The sequence below is a fragment of the Nerophis lumbriciformis genome, linkage group LG13, assembly GCF_033978685.3.
Source record: "Nerophis lumbriciformis linkage group LG13, RoL_Nlum_v2.1, whole genome shotgun sequence".
Classification (NCBI taxonomy): domain Eukaryota; kingdom Metazoa; phylum Chordata; class Actinopteri; order Syngnathiformes; family Syngnathidae; genus Nerophis; species Nerophis lumbriciformis.
The window spans coordinates 31,327,921-31,349,152 of record NC_084560.2 but is presented as its reverse complement, the minus strand read 5'-3'; the positions used below and the strand labels follow the sequence as shown (position 1 = coordinate 31,349,152).

General features: G+C 38.2%; 1 protein-coding gene across 1 annotated transcript in view; it reads left to right on the top strand.

The window, feature by feature from the left end:
* Nucleotides 1–21,232, top strand: part of mgat4a (alpha-1,3-mannosyl-glycoprotein 4-beta-N-acetylglucosaminyltransferase A) — a 68,385-nt gene that overhangs the window by 15,192 nt on the left and 31,961 nt on the right. The window contains exon 2 of the mRNA XM_061971261.2: nt 20,885–21,052. Within this exon, the coding sequence (XP_061827245.2) occupies nt 20,885–21,052 (168 nt within the window). The remainder of the gene's footprint in view (nt 1–20,884; nt 21,053–21,232) is intronic.

The window sequence follows — 21,232 nt, the reverse complement described above, 5'->3', positions numbered from 1 at the left end:
AGGCGTGAAACATAATACATCATGTGTTAGACATGGAAAAAGGATAGTCAAAACAGCATTGATTAGTTTTGCCAATTAGAAACGACAGTATATCAATACCCTATTAACAGGCAGCTAGTGCGAACGTGACGTACAGCTGACACGTACCATAATCCATTGGCGTGCCGTCACCTCCCCTTTCCTCTCAGTCACAGTGCTGTCATTTCACTTCGCCCGAGTGTTCGCGCAGTGACCTTCTGCTGACAGTTTTAGGTGGATGAAGACCAACTTGCACTCCTCTGTGTGAAGCTGCATTTGCATTTGATGCAAATGAGCAAGGAAATGCCAAAAGCATACTGTGCAAGAAACACCAATTTTAGCAGACCACCTGAAGGCTGAGCTAAAGCTAAGCCAGCCCTCCTCAGAGCTGAGCAAAATGGCACTGCAGCAATAAAATCTAGATGGAACTGGATGACCTCGATGAGAAAGCTATTTTTACTCGCGTAAGAGGTTGGTATTTTAGATGAGATCTAAAAATATTCTCCCGATATTGTTCGCTACTATCACAGACATTGTTCTGGTCTGCTAGTATTGAGCTCAAAGGAGTTTTACTCCTCCCTTGTGACATTGTAGACACTTCCATGGTGACATGACGCACAGCAAAGAGGACCTGATGTCAGTCAGCTGTACAAACACTCCGTGCACTCATGCATCTCGCTTCTCTCTTGATGCATCACATGGTGAAACATCAGCGTGATACAAGCTAAAAAATGTCCACTAGTGGAACAAAATGATTGTAAAAAATAAAAATTGCCTGTGGGCCTGACGCTGCTTTGAGGGTAAAAGCGCATAAAGTTAATTTTGTTGAGAGTAAATTAGTCTGACATATTTCAATTAGCAGTGTTCCCACAGGACTGCAATGTATTTGTAGTGGTGGGTTACAGGGGTGGGCTAGATACAAGATGACATCATCATCTAATTTGCATAACTGACCACACCACATGTGCAGCTCATTTTTATGGTTGCTGTAAAATGACAAAAAGTGAGCAAATCACACATGAAAATAAATATGTTTAGAAATACAAATTAACTTTCTTTTGTCACTTCTTTGTGTGTGTGTTTGTGCTTGTGTCCGTGCGTGCGTAGATGGGGAATGGTATAAATAAAGAAATTGTAAAAGGAGCCTTGTTTAAGCCAGTCGACTTCCTACATAGTAATTGAATGTTCTTAATTTTCATACAAAGTGTAAAAACAAGTTAACCACTAGAGCTGTTGCAAAGCCTTTTCTAAGATACTAATGCTCCTCACCATAGTGGAAAATTACCACATTTTCATCCAAGTAGCTTTATCACTGGAGGACTAAAGTAGAAGGAATTACTATGCAGGCTTACACACACACACCGAGTAGGATGACACAAGAAGGTAACTGCTAAAACTTCAATGTAAAGTAGGGGTAATCGATCCAGGTGTCGATTCTATCGAGACCAATTATAGTATATAGCAGTAGTCCCAAATCACCGGTCCGGGGACCGGTACTCGTCTGCATTTTCTACCTGGCTGCAAAGAAATATTGAATAATTTATTAACAACTGCATTTTGTCCGACTTAACTTTCACCTGTCCAACTCGACACACCAATAAGCTTGTTCATAGATGTATAATAAAACTCCTGATATGAAGTTACTATTTGTTATATATTTTATATCTGGTACATGGTACAATGCACATTAATGAACATATCGCATGTAAGTGTGCCAGATTGTAGCCAAAGGCTAATTTTTCATCTGCAATCCCCGTCAGGTTGATGGTATGTATTAATGGGAATCGATAAGATCTTTCCGGTTCCGATTCCAATTTTGATTCTGCGTAACGATTCGGTTCCTTAATTTTTCTCTTCCATCCATCCATTTTCTACCTCTTGTCCCTCTCGGGTTCACGGGGGTGCTGGAGCCTATCCCAGCTGCACTCAGGCGGGAGGCAGGGTACACCCTGGACAAGTCGCCACATCATCGCTTATCGATTCTTATTTGGGAAAAAAAAGAGAAAAAAGGATGGATTAGCATCAATGTTGTTTAGTTTAGAGGTAACATGACCCTACAAAGCCTACAGTGGCCGTCAGTACTATTCAACTGGCGGCCCGGAGGCCGAATCTGGCCCGGGAATGACAATACCAGCTGCTGGGTTTAGTTCAAAACTTTGGAAACATACATTTTGGCAGCAAATTGTGAAAGACACAAGAGTGCCTCTGTTGTATTGAGGAACTTGGATCACTACTACTCTACAGACGTATCCTTGCCTTGACATTTGAACCTTGCTAGCAAACATAGAACACTGGGGTCCAATCTTTTGATTTACATAACTGAGGCGTTCCTCAAATAACCACTTTGTCCTCTGCTTTTTGGCAGTTGCACATTTTTTTCGTAATGTGGTTTATGTAACTAAGGTGTTGCTGTAGCTTGTTTATTTCAGATGCAGTCTGTAGTCATTTGTTCGTCTTCTTTAGTTGTAGTAGTAGTAGTGTTTCCCAATGTTCCATTTTAAGTCCTCTTTTTCATCTTTTGAGCTAGTCTGCAGTGGCCCGCGAGTTCAGTTTAAAATACTTGCAAACAGGTTTTTGCTGCAGATTCTTAAACTGTGATAGAGATTATCTTTGACTGGCTTTTTTGCAGAAGCGTACTTGTGACTCTGACACAATATATAGACCACAATCAAATGTCTACTGTAGAGTGGTACACTGCAATATAGAAATTATTAGTGATAGTGAGTACCAAAACAAATTAGTTGACTATCCCTGCAATATGTGATATGTTTGGTTCTATGATCATCATCACTTTTTACCTCATTGTTGTCCCTGAAATAACACTGAGTTGAAGTCTAACTGTTAAAAAGCCACGTGAAAGCGTTTTTTAATGTACATTTTGGTCAAATTGTACATTTTTTGGGTTTCCACTGAATTGTTTTCTTAAAGACCAAGTTCTATGGTCTTCCTCTCTGCCAATGCCACTTCCTCCCCACTGTCCTTAAAACCCCTCTATCCACCCTTCCTCGTTGATGATTTTCCTCCTGGGTCGCAGAGTTCAAAACACAATAGGCCAAAAATAGCACAGCTGATGTGCACGCACGCATAGACACTCACGCACGCACACACACACACACACACACACACACACACACACACACACACACACACACACCATAATAATGTACTGTCTTCATGGGATTTTTCACAACTTGTCATCCGCCCGTATCGTGCATGAGTGTCTATGCATTTGAATTATGTGCTGTTAAAGAGAGAAAGAAGTGTCTGCTACACAAATCCTTAGTGGCCTGGAAGGATGAGAGGAGCGGTCCAAATTATAAAAGAGGGAGAGAGGATGGGAAGTGCCTGAGGTGGGCTGCTGTGTGTGAAGGCACCAGAGTGCTGACAAGGCAGTGAGGCAAGTGGGATCCGTCTTTGTTGCATGTGTCCTGCCAAGCCTTGCTCTCTTGCTCTGTCTCTTGCACACACACACACACACACACACACACACACACACACACACACACACACACACACACACATCCACCTACTATTCCTTGAGGCGGTCTTACACTGTCGGAAACGGGATTGGTCCATCGTGCACTCTTAACTCATTAGTCACCCTCCTACTACACTGACAACATCCTGTGTCCCACGCTGCCGTTCACCCAGTCACATTTATTTATATTTCCGCACAGAATTCCCCCCGCAAATTCCCGTGCGTTTAGAGAAAGATTTTTGTCCTCTTACAGTACATGTGTGCTTTCATGCATATGCGATCAAAAGCATATCTACAATCGTCTCTTCAGCCTTGTACAATAGATGCTGCAGAACGCCACTGTAGAGTTAGCAACACACCAACTTGTTGTTTGTGGTCTGTGCAAGCGGCTCACATGACTTTCTGCAGTCATGGGAAGAGGCTTTTGTGCTGATGACATCTGGGTTTCAGCCACCAGTATTTACAATGGGGGGCACTTATTGACTTAAACTGCAAAGTTGGCGTAGCACTAATTTGAAGCATGCGATAATTACAGACTAGACACTGTTATCTCCAAAAGCAACATTTTTAAACTTTCATAATGTTTTGCAGTGGCATGGAAAAAAATGACCACATGGTAATCATAACAATGTATTGTATTTATCAGTAAGGAAATACCATGGCAGTTTTTTTTTTATCTCGGTCAGCGTGCAGCCAGACATTGCACGTAACAAACCAGTCCGTTTGCTCAGGTATCATTTCATGGAATTGAGCGCCCAAACAAAGAATCCCATGCATTGGTGACTTTAGTCTATGCTTTCTTTTATTATTGAGTACAACTGCAAAATAAGCCACCATGGGGCTAATAAAGGTTGTGAGAGCCATCACTTGGATATAAAAAGGTGAGAAACACTATTAAATAAAAATAAAAATAACTCTTAATGAAGTCCAGTGCCAGGGCAGCATCCATGTGACTATCCCCTCCCTAGGTAGGGGTACCTTTTCATATTTGTACTTATACGGTACCAATTCCTGGTCGATGGGATCGATTCCGGTATTTAACAGTACCATATTTTGGTACTTAATAATACATCTATTTTTTAAAATTTTGGTGTTTAATAATACATCTATTTTTAATGTAACATTTAACATTCAGCTAATAATGATAACTAACTGTGCTGTCCAGTTCAATTATTTTTTTCTTACAGTACTTTGAAGGAGTGGGAATCTTTGGGCATTTCAGGATTTTTGCGATTCAGGGGGTACGATTTGATTATGAATCAAATATTCATGAACACTTAATGATTATATTGTATGTAATCTTTATATGCCCAGACACTTTGCCCTCAGTTCTCATAGAGTGGCAGCTCAAATAGGTGTGGTGTATTTACTATCTACCCATTCATATATATGTCTGCTAGGGTTGTCGCTCTGTGTGGATAATTATCTTGGCTATAACACGGTTCCAATTAGACTTATGTTGAACTGTACAAAACATTAATTATTTTTTTGTTTTACTACTTCACATTCAAGCTATTTTAGCATTTTAGACCTGTCTGCATTACTTTATTCAACATTTCTAAATAATCGATATTTGGATGTTTGCCCATTGATTCAGAATTGTCCCTTCCCATAGTAATGCGTCTAAGAATCTGTTCATTTATTAAGTATTGTACTTATTACACACCAGCTGTTTGATTAAACGTGCATCTTAATTGGAGTTTTTTTTTTAACCAAATTTCGGGTGTTAAAATCTCCATACAAAAATGCTAATACTAATTGAGGCCATGTACTGTATATGGCATATCCAACGTTAGCATCGAGCTAGCACTTTTTGAAAAGTGGAGCCTTAGTTTTGAGCACTTTATATCAGGCTTCCTTGCTTTGTTGGCATGGACAATTGCGACATTACCTAGAGGCAGAAGTCTGACTAAGTCCACCACAAATACGCTTGTTTGCCCGCCAAGGGCTTGAACCGATGCAGAGTCTGCAACCAGACGTGCGTCAAAGGTTTTCATACAATTCGGTCCCTGTCCAATCTTTTGGAACAGATTACTACCAAACCTGAGGTACTGCTGTATATTACACAACATAGCAGTAACAGAACCAATGTTGAAACCGCAATAAGGAGCAAACAGTATAAGTATACCACTGATGAGTTTGTCGCAAACAAGAGTACGGCAAGTTTGTGAGTTTCACACCAACAGTTGAGTAGTTCACCTGACATTCTTATATTTTAAAGCGCATGCAAAGCTAGATGGAGCTGCTGAAAGTTAGAGACTCATGATTCTTATTTTGCGGCTCTTGCCATTTTATGGTGTTAACCAAAACTGCATCATTTGCTTTTGTGGACTACACACTAAGTGATTAAAGGAGACTAAATATAAAATTGAATAGAACTGTTAATTGTAGCAGTCGCAGTAAATGTAAAGCCAATGGAAACAATGATGGACGTTTTAGAAATCCCCAGCAATAGGTAGTAGGTTGTAATGAAAGCGTACATACTTTAGGAACATCATTTTCTGTGAAAGCATGATATCCAGACTTAATAGTGCGGCTTAGGCAATTTCAGTTAGGGCGTTTAGTTGTTTTTCCTTATCAACCGGTCAATCTTTTGGGCACTATAAATTGTTTTTGTGGAGGAGTTGAAGCTCTTGATTCCACTTGATGTTATTTAAAGAACATTTACTCAACAACCTCTTGTTACATTGCTTCTTTTTACAAATATGTTCCATACGTTATCTACAGTACTCCCTTCATGTCCTCTTATAATGTCCTTCGTATAACAAGGTAGGCACTGCTCTTCTGAAAGAAATAGGCCGGAAATTAGTGACTTTTTTTTTTTGCTCAGCTCAGGGTTGCCGGTTTGCTGTGCCAGTGACGCTCACAGCAAGCTGCAGGAACTCAATAGTGGGTGGAGGTCAGGAGAAACAATGAGCTCATGGCTAGGAAGCAAAATGAAGAATCTGGGTTGTAATAATGCCAGAGAGACCAATACTAGTCTGGTTTTTTTGTTGTATTGATTGACTGCCTTGATCCTGCATCCATTTTGCCTGGGAGATGTTGCAAAAAGATTTCAAGACATGGACAGGATTTTATAATGTAGACAAGTTTTGTTAGCATTTGGGCTTGATTGGTTAGAATATAAATATTTCAGGGTCAAGCTGTCACAATCCTAAAACATTACAAACATTTACAAGTACATAGGTCTTATCTTATATTTAACTGCCTGCTGCACATTCTTAGAAGGTGATGTGGTGATGACTCCACAGAAAGGCAGACAGACTTTGGTAACATTTAACGTCCTTATTAAAAGTGCTAAACTTCATATAAAGTCTTCCGTTCTTAAATCCAATGTTTTCTTTTTTCTAATATGGATAAAATCGATGGATTCTCTTTTAAAACTATGTTAGATTGATGTATATCTTCCGGAAGGCCAACTTGCCGAGCACAGATCGATGGAGTTGAATTTTAGGAATATAAATAGATAAATCGATTTATTGATTTTGAAAAACAATATTGCCATATTCCAACCTTACTGTAAACGAGCCGTTTGGAATTTAAGATGATAGTGACGTATTTTGCCTTAGATAGTTCAGTGTCTCCATAATTGTTAGAAGTTTACCCGAAGACACGTTCACATATTAGCAACACTAGTATAGCTATGTGAGCTATAGTGCTAACATTACATTCTAATTTTATCAACAAAGTCACGCTAGCTTAGGCTTTTTTGCAAAAGTAAAACATAAGGTTATTTTTTTGCTTTTTTTAAAGAAAGCATCACAATAATCCATGAGCAGGCTCATCTACATTGGAGCGGTTCATAAGCAGCGTCATATGGAAGGAGTTTTGTCCTTCATGATGTCATGGAAAGCCAGAACTTCAGCACCTTGTCTCAAAAGAAGAGCTAATAAGTGAGGAAGATGATAGATGTTTCTCTTTGGTGCTCATAAAAAGGCTCATAAAGTAGTTATTGTGAATTTATTTCAATAAATGGTTATGCAAGTGTAATAATATATTAAACACTGTTACTCGTAGGCCGATATAGTGACCGACAAATTATTGCCAATAAACAATATTATTATCAACGTTATTTTGAGGCCAACTTAATCACTGATGTAATGATAATAAATAATAATAATAAAGCTAGTATACATTTTCAAATGCACTACACTTGTATTTCTTGTACATTTTAACATTATGATTGAAATGTCATTTTTAAATAATAACAATTATTAATTAATATATCCTCTGTCACGGTTATCAATATTATGAGTTGAGTTGAGTTTGAGTTTATTTCGAACATGCAAGCATACAACATGGTGCATCACAATTTCCTGTTTCTCTTTTCAACATGTTCGAAAAGGAGTAGGAAGAAGCAGAGCTTATTTAATCCTACCCCTTTTCTTTTACATAACAGTTGCTAAATCTTTTGTTCACTTCCTGTTCTCAATTTATTCACAATATACTCCATAAGTAACACGTATTCACAATAAAAATAAATAAATAAATAATAATTGGTGAAGTAAGTTATATTTCATATGATGACACGAGTAAGATTATTTTGAGAATGAATGAATGGATGGATGAAATAAATTCAGAATGTTTATCATGGTTCTTCTTCTTTGTACTTTGTAAACACTTTAAGTTTGAAGAGTTTCTTAAAGTGGATCATATTAGTACATTGTTTGCTTAATCCATTATCGCAATATTATTAAATTATACACACACTAAAATCTTTGAACCAAGTTATATTTTTTTTATAACTAAAATAAATAGTCACACAATATGTTTTTTCTTGGCAGAGGAAACATCAAATATGGTTCTGGATTTATAAGAGCCATATTGTTTTTATGTGTTGTTTAAATATGGTTATCTTCTAAATGCAAATTGGGTGATCACTTCCCGTTTATGTGACGTCATGCAAGTTTAAACACTGTCTGGTTCAACTCGACATTGTGGAGTTTATATCGATCACTTTGTGCAAAGACAGCACAGCCTTGATGTTTAATTTGATTAATGTATCTTCGTAGTTTAGACAATAATGTGTTTATACAAGTTTAAATTAGAGTATGACTTTTCTTAATGGGGACAGACGTTAATGTCTTCATGTTAGCATTTAAGCTAGCTAGCAAGTTAATGCTATTCGGTTCATCATTTTATCAAAATGTGGTTATCAATCACAATTTTTTTGATAATTTTAATTGAATATGGTAATACTAACCGTCGGGAGCTTTACTGCAGTTATCATTATTATAGTTTTTGTGGCTGTAGTACAAACGCCAGCAGCTGCTGAAACCAATGCAAAAAGTCACCGCTTTTGCAGCCCGTAAACACGCATGCACATGGTGATTTATCAAGGCTGGCAGATTTATGGAGTTCTGTTTCATTTCTCCTTTGATTAATTGACTCATTAAATATCGGCCCAGGTCAAGTTACTAGTCAAAATGGAATGCGACATTTGTTAAATTCCAAATGGTACGACCATAGAGATACATTTGACGGTATAATGTCTGCTATATTCACCACAGTGACTTAAAAGTCAATTGCGCTTTATCACTGTAGAGAAGGCCAATATAATTTAAAAAAAATGTTTCCGATTAGTGTTACCCAGCCAACATGGCACTACTACATTTAAATTTGTGTTTGTGCTCTACTTGGAGAGGTAGGGACCTGTTTGAAGGCGTTTTGTTCCATATGGCAGCTGTAATGTGAGTGCTTTCTCATGCATAATACACAAGCATGTTTTGCATACATGTGGCTCTCGTTCACATCTGTGCTAGGTGGAATGTGTGGCTGTTAGAAGAATTAACCTGTGCTCCATGAACAGTTTTTGTGCACGGTTGTAATTGGGTGTTTTATGTTTTTTAGTAAATGTTAAAGTGCAAATTTGCGCTCTTTGGCAAACTTTGTGCACAGCCGTCCTTCAGCAGTGCACACTGCAGGGTAGGATGTCAAATTTAGATTTTTTTTAAATCAAATCCGATCTTTTTTTATGTATTCGTTACGTATTTAATGTGAAAGCAATCTGACCCGCATGCAGACATGACGTCAAGACGCCACACATGCTGGTGTTCATGGCTTCAATTTTTGTAGGTCCTGGTCCGGGCGCATTTGTGGCAATTTCAAGGATTTTTTGCAATCAGTCTACATTTTCTGAACCAAATTATTGTGCGTAGATGATTAAGAAGGACGAGAGCAAGCATTTTGGCTCTCTATTTGTGGGACATTTGCTTCGACGTCTGCTCTGAAGAACGTGTGGGCAAGCAGTTGGAGCCAGGACTGGTCTAACATTGACGCAAGTTCCTAAAACATGATTACCATCTGTTTGCTGCTCATTTGTCAACTATTTATTATGCAACTGTTTATTTTGGCAAAAATTATGACGCTTATTGCTTTTTGATGACTTCTTGGTCGGATTTAAAAAATTCGGAATTGCACTTTTCACATTGATATGAAAAATTCCGCCCGATTGTAGCTGAGATAGGCTCCAGCGCCCCCCGCGACCCCAAAGGGAATAAGCGGTAGAAAATGGATGGATGGATGGATGGAATTGCACTTTTCCCATTGATATGAAAAAATCAAAACATTCGGAACTTACCTACAGTGTGAAGAAGGCCAAAGATGTTTATTTTGGGTCATTCCCGATCAAATCACAACTGGCTTTTAGTGAAACTCGGTGCTGCCTCTGTACCATGCTGAATCTTCCGTAATTTGATTATGAATATATGCACAGTGACACTCCTAAAAATTTACCGATATTGCTAATATACTGTAATGCAAACGCACCAAGTGACTGTTTCCCTTTTTTTAAATGTTGTATATCAATGTGCTTGCATTTTGCAAAGTATAAAGACCTTAATCCACGTCTACAAATGCATTCATTCAATGTTCATTGTACATTTCCACTGCCGTTTTGCTCTCGCATGCCTCCATTAATAAATAAATACAGCAGTGTTCTCTGAAAAAGCACTGTCACAGCAGAATGTCATAAAACGGAAATGAGTAGAACCACAAGAAGCTGGGTCCTCACGCACGCACATACAATTGCACAACAGTGACTTAAGCTGCAATTGGTTAAACATATAAAGGAACACAAACAGTTTTGTGAAAATATTAGCTTCAGGATGGAAGGAAATACTAAGAGCAGAAAGGTAAAGAGAGGTTGTTGTGCCAACGGTAAAGCTTAGTCCCTCTCCCAATGACTCCTGGTAAAATGGAAACAATAATGAGTACTTAGCTCACTCTAATTATCTAAATGTGTTAATCACTACTATGATGGATCCTGACAACACAAATCCACCAACACATATTTTTTATTTGACCTTAAATTTAATTGACACTGAAGCACACTTTTTCAAGAAACTCCTGTCCAAAAAAAGGCAGTAATGCAAATCTAACAAGGTTGTAAACGGCACAGTACAAACACATGAAAACATTTACAACAGTGTGGCTATAAAGCAATAAAAGTTAAAGGTACTTGTCAAAACAAAAGATTCAAACAAAGGCTAGGAAGTTGTTAACATTAGATTTTGTGAAACACAAAAAAGCAAAAAAACATGCCGTTTTTGTTCCTGTTTTTTGTGGCCTAAATGTTGGCGACTTAAAGGCAAACCGACAGAGACAGAGTTACTCCCATAACTTAAATGTTCAACCATTGGCGGTGTGCAAGTTTGCAACTGTGTGAACGATGAAAAAAAAACTTTGGTAATCTTTTAAAAAGTCAAAGAAACAAAATTCCTGTTTTTACTGGATCATTTTCTTGTAAACATACTCCACATCAGTGTAGGGCTGCAACTAACGATTAATTTGATAATCGATTAATCTGTCGATTATTACTTCGATTAATCAATTAATAATCGGATAAAAGAGACAAACTACATTTCTATCCTTTCCAGTATTTTATTGGAAAAAAAACAGCATACTGGCACCATACTTATTTTGATTATTGTTTCTCAGCTGTTTGTAAATGTTGCAGTTTATAAATAAAGGTTTATAAAAAAATTAAAATAAAAAAAAAAAAGCCTCTGCGCATGCGCATAGCATAGATCCAACGAATCGGCAACTATTTTTATAATCTATTTTAATCGATTTAATCGATTAGTTGTTGCAGCCCTACATCAGTGAGCAAGCAACTTAAACAAAATTCACATCCAAGGCATATAGGTTATTTTATAGGCTACTTTATTGGTCCCCTTTTATGCAAAAGGGAATTTTTAATAAGGGTTTTAACGATAAACGGTATTATAGATACACCGTATGTGCAGTGATGCAAGACCTAAAACGTCTGCTGGACATTTATTTTGCTGTCCCCAGCTGCACGTTTAGCGCCAAGTTTGCTCTTTCTGTTTACTACTGCAATACTTTACAACTAGGGATGTAAATGATAAACAGTTATTTTTTTTACTGAAAATTGGTAATAAGTGTGTATGCATACTTTTTGAGCAGATTCAACAATAATGAAAACCGTGCTAATTTTGGTGACAATAACAGTGATATTTTCATATCGTTACATCCCTTCTTATAACCATAAATGGAGATGTAAGAGATCACCTCTGATTGGCTTTTGTCACAGACATTTCCGTCATGTTTGATCAAGTTAAAATGCTGACAGCCGAGCACTGTAATCAAGCTGAAATTTATTCCAATCATCAATCACGATCATATAATTTCCCAGCCCTAGTTTGCAGTACATTTTGCTTCTTTGGCAAGCAGAAGATATACAGTGCATACTGTACATAACAGGTATCATTTCTCCACTGGAGATGTCAGAAAGGCAAGCTTCACTTCTCTTTTTGCCCTAAAGGCAAGAATGATAGCAAAGTAAAATTTAAACACATTGTTTAGTTTACCACGGAGAGAGACAATCCTGCAGGGCTTTGAAAAGTGATGACGGGTGCGGAAGATTGTGACTTTGCATTCAGAGGCATTGTGGCTTTTGGTCTTGTCAGCATATGGACTAAGTTGTGACCACGCAAGCAACATGTTAAATGGTCATCTGCGCAAATCTAGTTTTTAAAACACATTACTCATAAGGTATGTTGTGTGCCATAGCAATGTTTTTTTTTTCATTTAAGAAAGGAGGTTCTGCTTTTTACTGGTGCCTAGCGAAAAAGAACAGCTCTTCTTTGAAAGAATGTGTGCTATTACTCAATACTAGGGCAACTTTTTCACTTCCGATACGATACCGATAATGCAGCGTTTAGTGTTGGCCAATGCCGAAATTGATGCAATATCTGCGCGAATCACACATATTTTCATTATTTTGTCGTGTGGAATGTTAAAAAAGGTTTGATCAAGTGAAATGAGTCCAATAGAAAACAATGGTAGGTATTGAAAACACTAACATAGTTATTATTAACCGTCTGGAATGGATTTAGGCTGTCTTTAAATTAAAGCAAGTGTTTACCTTTTAGTGAATAACTTCACTAAAATACAAAAAAATACCAACCTTGTGTGCTTATTGGAGGACACTTATGTGTTAACTGGCTGTCCATCTTTGCACAAGTAAACACACTGCAGGACTGCTTGTATCAGAGATTAGTCAGAGAGTTAGAGGTTTTAGAAGCAAGACGATATAATCTTATTATTGTTTTATTGCTGATATTGGACCAATATCAATATTGGATCGGGACAACCCTATTCAATAAACATACTGTAAAACGCTTGCAGTCCTGCAGTTTTTTTTTATTGTGCTTAATACTTCCCTTTATATTACAAATACGCATACAGGGTTTCCTCGGGTCATTAAAAAGCATTAAAAGTCATTAAATGGATTTTGCAAAAATTAAGACCTTAAATGCTGGCATAAGCTGTCATTGAATATATATTGTATAATAACAACAACATGACTGCAAATTGTTTGTTGCTTCTCTTGGACTGCTTGGGTATGTGTGCACGTGCTGTCTGCGTATACGTGTTGACGAGACAGTGTGGGTGGCCGCTGTAAACACCAAAAAAAAATTCCGGGCCAATGAAAATTTTGACTACATAAACTTTGTAATTGTGAACAATTCTGACAATTATCAGACAAAAGTGTTCTGTTAAACCACTAATGGTAACATAAGCTAGCCGGTGGGGTTCCTGTTATATTTTTTGCTTTGAAAAAGGTTACAAATGTTGCAAACATCACCTATTTATCTATTCAAGATTATCATTGTCAAATGCTTACAATTTTGTCCATACAGACAATTGTAAACTTTTGACTATATATAATAACTATTTGCAGTAGGACATGGGCATCAAATTTGTTTTAAGTGGCATTCAAAAAACATTGAAAAGCATTACATTGGATTTGCTGATACCTGCAGAAACCCTTGTATAATAGAAACCTGATCTGCTCTGATTGCACCATGGGATTGCAGGTGGGCCTTCACCTCCACAACAGGTCCGGTGGGCTGCAGTCAAAGCACCGTTGTGAAGATGAAAGTTTGTTATGGGTTTTTGAAGCTGCCCTTTTCACTGAGATTTGGCCCGAATGGCAGCATCTGTGTTTCAAGGAGGAGAGGAGAGTGGACAAACAATACTTCAGTCAGATAGAGAGCAAGATTAAAGAAGGCCAGTTTTTATTGTTTTTGGAGGAGCTCTCCAAAACAACACAATAATAAAAAAATATATACCAGCACTGGTAGATCAGAGACTAACCCAGAACCTCCATCTGTGATTCACACAGATTTTGACTTTACCTTGCAACCTTTAAGACGTTTGGCATTTAAAAAAATAATTTTTTAAATGCAGCATTTCGACTTGCGGAAAGGTGTGTCAAAGCCTGGAGTCATAAGAGTGCAAGTCGTAGGAGTCAACATTGTGACTACAACACCTCGAGCAAACTAACCACTAAAAACAGATTGTCCTATTTTGTTTCTGCCTATAAAGCGCGAAAAAAAAATCAACTATCATCCTTCTGTGTGACTTGTTGGATCGAAATACATTTTGTTGCTTGAATACATTGCCATTATTATTTCAGGAGAATAAAAGACCTGCACCTGAGGATAGGCTGCAGCACCCCCTGCAACCCCGAGAGGGACAAGCGATAGAAAATAGATGGATGTCCGATTAGGAATGTAACAATATTAATATATCTTTGTTCCCAAAATTGTCAGCGGTATCATTAATATTGTTGAATGTGCTATATTATACACACACTGAAATCTTTTAACCAAATTTTATTTTAAAAACAAACAAAAAAATCTATAATAAATTGACACACAATATACTTCCTCGGCAGAAGAAACATTAAATATTGTTCTAGATTCTTAAGAGCCATATTTTTGTGGTCGTAGTGTCAAAGCGCTTTGAGTACCTTGAAGGTAGAAAAGTACAAAGTACAATTTGTTAATAAAGTTGTAAAAGAAAAAAACAAAACACCTCTGACCGTGTTATATTCCTCCAAGTACAGATCACCCTGCGCTATCTGTGCTAAGAGAGCAAAGCCTGTATGTGCAATGTGCACATTTAAATATTTTAGTTGCTTAGACAAAAATGTGTTTGTACAAGTTAACTTGTGGTATGTTGTTTCTTAATGTGGAAATATGTTAACGTGTCTTGTATTCATGTTAGCATTTAAGCTAGCTAGCGACCGAGCGCTCATCGGTCCATGAGTTTATCAAAGTGCAGTGATCAATCACATTTATATGATCATTTTAATTGAAGCAGTAATACTAACCGTCTGAAGGTTTACCGCTGTTACAATGAATACCCTTTATCGTTACATTCATTTTTCCAATGTATAAATGTGGCCTATCATCCTTGTAGGGATAGGAAATGAGGTAAAACAACATGTTTCCTTTTTTGGATAATTTGCATAATTAATTGCCAGTTTTTTTAGTGTAAATGATATTTGTGGGTCCAACTTATACTCAAAATACTTTGGAAGACATGCTAGCATACAAGTAATACATATATCCTCAAAGAAAAATGTTGAATGACTTATGTGTACTGTGGTTAATGGTTGCATGCAAGACATTTTGCTAGATAGCGGCCTTGTTCTTCAAGCAGTCTTTGTCAAATTCATACAGACATGTGCTTGTACAGACCCTTGAAGGTGTGTCTGGTTTGTTCAAACACCCAAAAGTTACAGTGGGTGTTTTCAGAGATTGGTACGGAATTTATAGGCACTGACCAAAATCCATCAGTGCGAGGTATCAAGTCATGTAGAATCAAACAATTTCGATACCTCTGTTGGTCGTGACAACACGTCCAGTCACAGACTAAACACCGGCTCAAACACCTGACGAGGAAACAATCACTCAAGCAGCATTCAGAGCCAATTCAGCCCAACTGCCTCTTAGTAATGTTGCAACTTTCAACACCAACAAAGCAAGTATGCTTGGTAGAAAACGCTCAAATGTAAAGTTAGGCTCCACCACTTTTCCAAAATGGGTTAGCTTGATTTTAATTTACATTGGTTTTGCCATATACATGCTACTGATTAGCATTAGCTATCTTTATGTCGATTTTGGCACCTCCAAGTTTGGTAAAAAAAACTACAGCTAAGATGCCTGTTACAGCTGGTTTGTAATAAGTAGAATTCCTACAGAATTAACACTTAGTTTTTTCTACTGATATCATCTCCATAGCTTGTGTATACCAGTCAGTATAAGATGGACTATCAACATCTATACATTTTTTTAATATTACTGTTTTTTGTTATGCATATTGAAAGAAATTAATTTTTACTCTTTGATGACACGTTACTAAATTGATGCAGATCAGCAAGAATACAAGTTTGCAGTGTCATTGGGATGTTTATATTTAGGAATGTGTTTGCTTATTTTGTTGTTTTCAACCATAACTCTTTTATTCTCTGACATTCCCACAATAAATGAAAAAGAGTTCCTTCAGCTGCCCGACACTTCATACATAATTTTGCTATCTACTACACCAATTTTAAACAGCTGAGAAGATGTAAAATACAATCTATTCAAGATCTTAAATTCACTCAGCTTATTTTTAATGCTTCTAATGGGCTTATTGGCATTTTTCCAAATATCATTCCATGATATGTCTCTTTCATCTAAAATGTTTAAGTCGGTCATCCATTTCCGAACACATGCATAATTTGCATTGATCATTTATTATTCCATAAAATCTTTTAATTAATTTCTTAATTGTATCTTGATTACAAATTGCATCTTCCAGTTGATGGCTATCAAAAGACATACTCTATATTGCCAGATGTATTTGGCCACCCATCCAAATGATCAGAATCAGGTGTCCTATTCACTTGGCCCGGTCACAAGTGTATAAAATCAAGCACTTAGGCATGGAGACTGTTTCTACAAACATTTGTGAAAGAATGGGTCACTCTCAGGAGCTCAGTGATTTCCAGCGTGGAACTGTCATAGTGCAACAAATCCAGTCGTGAAATTTCCTCGCTCCTAAATATTCCAAAGTCGACTGTCGGCTTTATTATAAGAAAATGGAAGCGTTTTGGAACAGCAACAACTCAGCCACAAAGTGATAGACCACGTAAACTGACGGAGAGGGGTCAGCGGATGCTGAAGCGCGTAGTGCAAAGAGGTCGCCAACTTTCTACACGGTCAGTTGCTACAAAGCTCCAAACTTCATGTGACCTTCCAATTAGCCCACGTACAGTACGCAGAGAGCTTCATGGAATGGGTTTCCATGGCCGAGCAGTTGCATCTAAGTCATACATCACCAAGTCCAATGCAAAGCGTTGGATGCATTAGTGTTAAGCACGTCGCCACTGGACTCTAGAGCAGTGGAGACGCCTTCTCTGGAGTGATGAATCACGCTTTTCCATCTGGCAATCTGATGGACGAGTCTGAGTTTGGAGGTTGACAGGAAAACGATACATTTCGGACTGCATTGTGCCGAGTATGAAATTTGGTGGAGGAGGAATTATGGTGTGTGGTTGTTTTTTCACGAGTTGGGCCCTTGGCCCCTTAGTTCCAGTGAAAGTAACTGAATGCTCCAGGATACCAAAACATTTTGGACAAATCCATGCTCCCAACCTTGTCGGAACAGTTTGGAGTGGGCCCCTTCCTCTTCCAACTGGACTGTTGAACGACTGAAGCTCTACAGAAAACTAGAATGGGAAAGAATTCCACTTTCAAAGCTTCAACAATTAGTTTCCTCAGTTCCCAATCGTTTGAGTGTTGTTAAAAGAAAAGGTGATGTAACACAGTGGTGAACATGCCCTTTCCCAACTACTTTGGCACGTGTTGCAGCCATGAAATTCTAAGTTAATTATTATTTGCAAAAAATATATATATATTTATAAGTTTGAACATCAAATATCTTGTCTTTGTAGTGCATTCAATTAAATATGGGTTGAAAAGGATTTGCAAATCATTGTATTCCGTTTATATTTACATCTAACACAGTTTCCCAACTCATATGGAAACGGGGTTTGTACAATAAATTTCCACGAGCAAAGAAGCAAGGAAGCAGCTTACCACTCGAAGATGTCAACATTGGCACACAAGCTCATGATCACGGCGCCGCTATAAATAGTTAGTCTGCGTTGGCACTTATAATGACATCACTAATACTTGGTTTATAATTAAGTCATGAAATGTGAATAGAGTATTGTTGGCGGGTTTTGGATGGTTGTTTATTGGGTTTTATAGACGGAATAGAAGATCTCTTATTGGCTCCATTGTAAGCAGACTTTTATTTACGTTTATTTACGAGTTGTAATGCATTAAAAAAACACATCCGTCGTCATGTCTTTTATAATGATTGTGAACAATAGGCAACATTCCCTCCAAAAATATAGTTCATCTTTAATAACACCATGTGGTGTATTTGTCAGAGAACTAATAGCACAGTCAACACAGTAAGGTTGCTTGTTTTGACAAATATCCACCTTTGTGTGTGCCACGATTCAGGTGTAGAAGAGTTAGATTATAAACAAATACATACAGACTGGAGTTAAATGAGTAATTTAGCTACTTGATATTGACCTTCATGCATCAACCAAGGCTCAGCTCTGTAAGATCAATGTCAATCCTTGTCATTAAACAGTAATGCATGTTTGCCTAAATATTGTGGGAGAGTTTTGGTAAAGTAAGCAGGATGCACTTACGTTGTTGAAGGGGCAGTTAAACCTGTTTGTCTTATTTAACTTGTTTGACATTTAATTGCGGGCAGCACGGTGGAAGAGGGGTTAGTGCGTCTGCCTCACATTACGAAGGTCCTGAGCAGTGTTGGGTTAGTTACTGAAAAACAGTAACTAGTTACAGTTACTAGTTACTTTATTTCAAAAGTAACTCAGTTACTAACTCAGTTACTTACACCAAAAAGTAATGCGTTACTGTGAAAAGTAACTATTTAGTTACTTCTTCTACTTTTGTTTTTTAAAGCTCCCATTAATGCCCTTTTAGCCTTCATTTTAGTACTGTTATTGCACTGGAGAATAATACAATCTGTTGATCAACTTGACATACATTTGCATCACTGAACTCTGCTAAGCAATGTGCTCTACATACAACACACAAAGACAAAGATATGTTTCAAAGGGCCAATTTATTTCAGGCCAGAACAAATTTACAAAACTATTTTAAATAGCTGCAACATAACATACATAAGTAACAAACAGCATAATAACACTAACACTAACACTAACCACGTTAAACCCAGATTCCGAACTAATAAAGGTCTTAACTCATTTTCTTTCTATGCCACTTCAATATGGAATGCACTCCCAACAGGTGTAAAAGAAAGGGCATCTCTATCCTCCTTCCAAACCGCACTAAAAGTACACCTCCAGGCAACTACAACCCTAAACTAACACCCTCCCTTCCACATAATACCTCTTCGGATTGTAAATAATCAAATGTAGACACTTTTTCTTATACTTTCTGATCTCTCTCTCTGTGTCCACTACTTGCTGTACCGGTACATATCCTACCAAGTCAGTCCTACACTGTTTCAATGTCCATTTCTCTGATGATGCAATTGTTGATGACTGAAGTGTTGATACCAACCAAACCTAACCCCCCCCCCCCCCTCCATATCCCACACCCCGGATTGTAAATAATGTAAATAATTCAATGTATATACCCTGATGATTATCTTGTGTGATGACTGTATTATGATGTTAGTATATATTTGATAGTATATATCTGTATCTGGACCCCGACTTAAACAAGTTAAAAAACTTATTTGGGTGTTACCATTTAGTGGTCAATTGTACGGAATATGTACTGTACTGTGCAATCTACTAATAAAAGTTTCAATCAATCAATCAATCAATCAACAACATAGCTGTAAAGCTGGCTTCACCTAAGGAAGGCACACGTGACATACACAGAGCCTAACCAGGCAGATTTGAATTGTTGTTTTGGGCAGTAGACGGGATCTTTGATCCAAGACACAACTTACATTTAACTAAAATGTTCTTTTCTTTGTGCTCGACAAAAGAAAAGAAGTGAGAATATCTCATACTTGCCAACCCTCCCGAATTTCACTGCCTCTCCCTGGGACAACCATTCTCCAAATTTCTGCCGATTTCCAGCCGGACTTAAGGCACGCCCCCTCCCGGTCCGTGCGGATCTGAGTGGGGACAGCCTGTCGTCACGTCCGCTTGGCCAACCAAAAAGTAACCACAGAACACTATACCGTATAGGCGTATAGTGTTCTGTGGTTACTTTTTTATTGGCCAACGGTTGTATTGCGCACCCCCCACCCTCCCCTCCCCTCCCCTCCCCTTCCCTCACCCAGACACACAGTCACACGCACACACAGAGAGCGCAGAGGAAGAATCAGAAGCACGTCTCTGCTTTGCTGGAATAAAACACACTCAGATCCTCAGTTTCTAGCCGATACTACATAAAAAATAACGTAAAATAACGCAGTAACGCATCATGTAGTAACGGTAACTGAGTTATTGAATATAAAAAAATAACGCGTTAGATTACTAGTTACCGCCGAAACTAACGGCGTTACAGTAACGCGTTACAGTAACGCGTTACTTTGTAACGCGTTAGTCCCAACACTGGTCCTGAGTAGTCCTGGGTTCAATCCCAGGCTCGGAATCTTTCTGTGTGGAGTTTGCATGTTCTCCCCGTGACTGCGTGGGTTCCCTCCGGGTACTCCGGCTTCCTCCCACCTCCAAAGACATGCACCTGGGAATAGGTTGATTGGCAACACTAAATTGGCCCTAGTGTGTGAATGTGAGTGTGAATGTTGTCTGTCTATCTGTGTTGGCCCTGCAATGAGGTGGTGACTTGTCCAGGGTGTACCCCGCCTTCCGCCCGATTGTAGCTGAGATAGGCTCCAGCGACCCCGAAGGGAATAAGCGGTAGAAAATGGATGGATGGATGGACATTTACTTGCCTGTCGCTGAAACGGGTTTCAAATTCTGATGACTTATGTTGATAAAATATCTCATGCTTGCCATCTTCAATTCACAATCTATCTTCTTGTAATTCCTCCTTGCAGAGAAACTAACAACATACCAGCGGGAGTTCCATGCCTTGAAAGAGCGCCTTCGTGTGGCCGAGCACAGGACGCTGCAGCGCTCGTCGGAGCTCAACAGCATTCTCGAGCAGTTCAAGCGCGCCATCGCCGAAACCAACAGCAGCAAAGATGCCATCACATCCTTCTCAGGTGACTCATTCATCTGAACAAAACTAAAAAAAAAACACCACCAGTATGTTAGCTTTTCTCTAAAGTCACTTGCCTGTTTTTATTTTATTTTATTGCTGCATAAACAAGAAAGTGTCTGGGGAAAAAAAGAGGGCACCAGGTCCTTAAAGTATCTGACAACTAATATACCAAATCTACCTA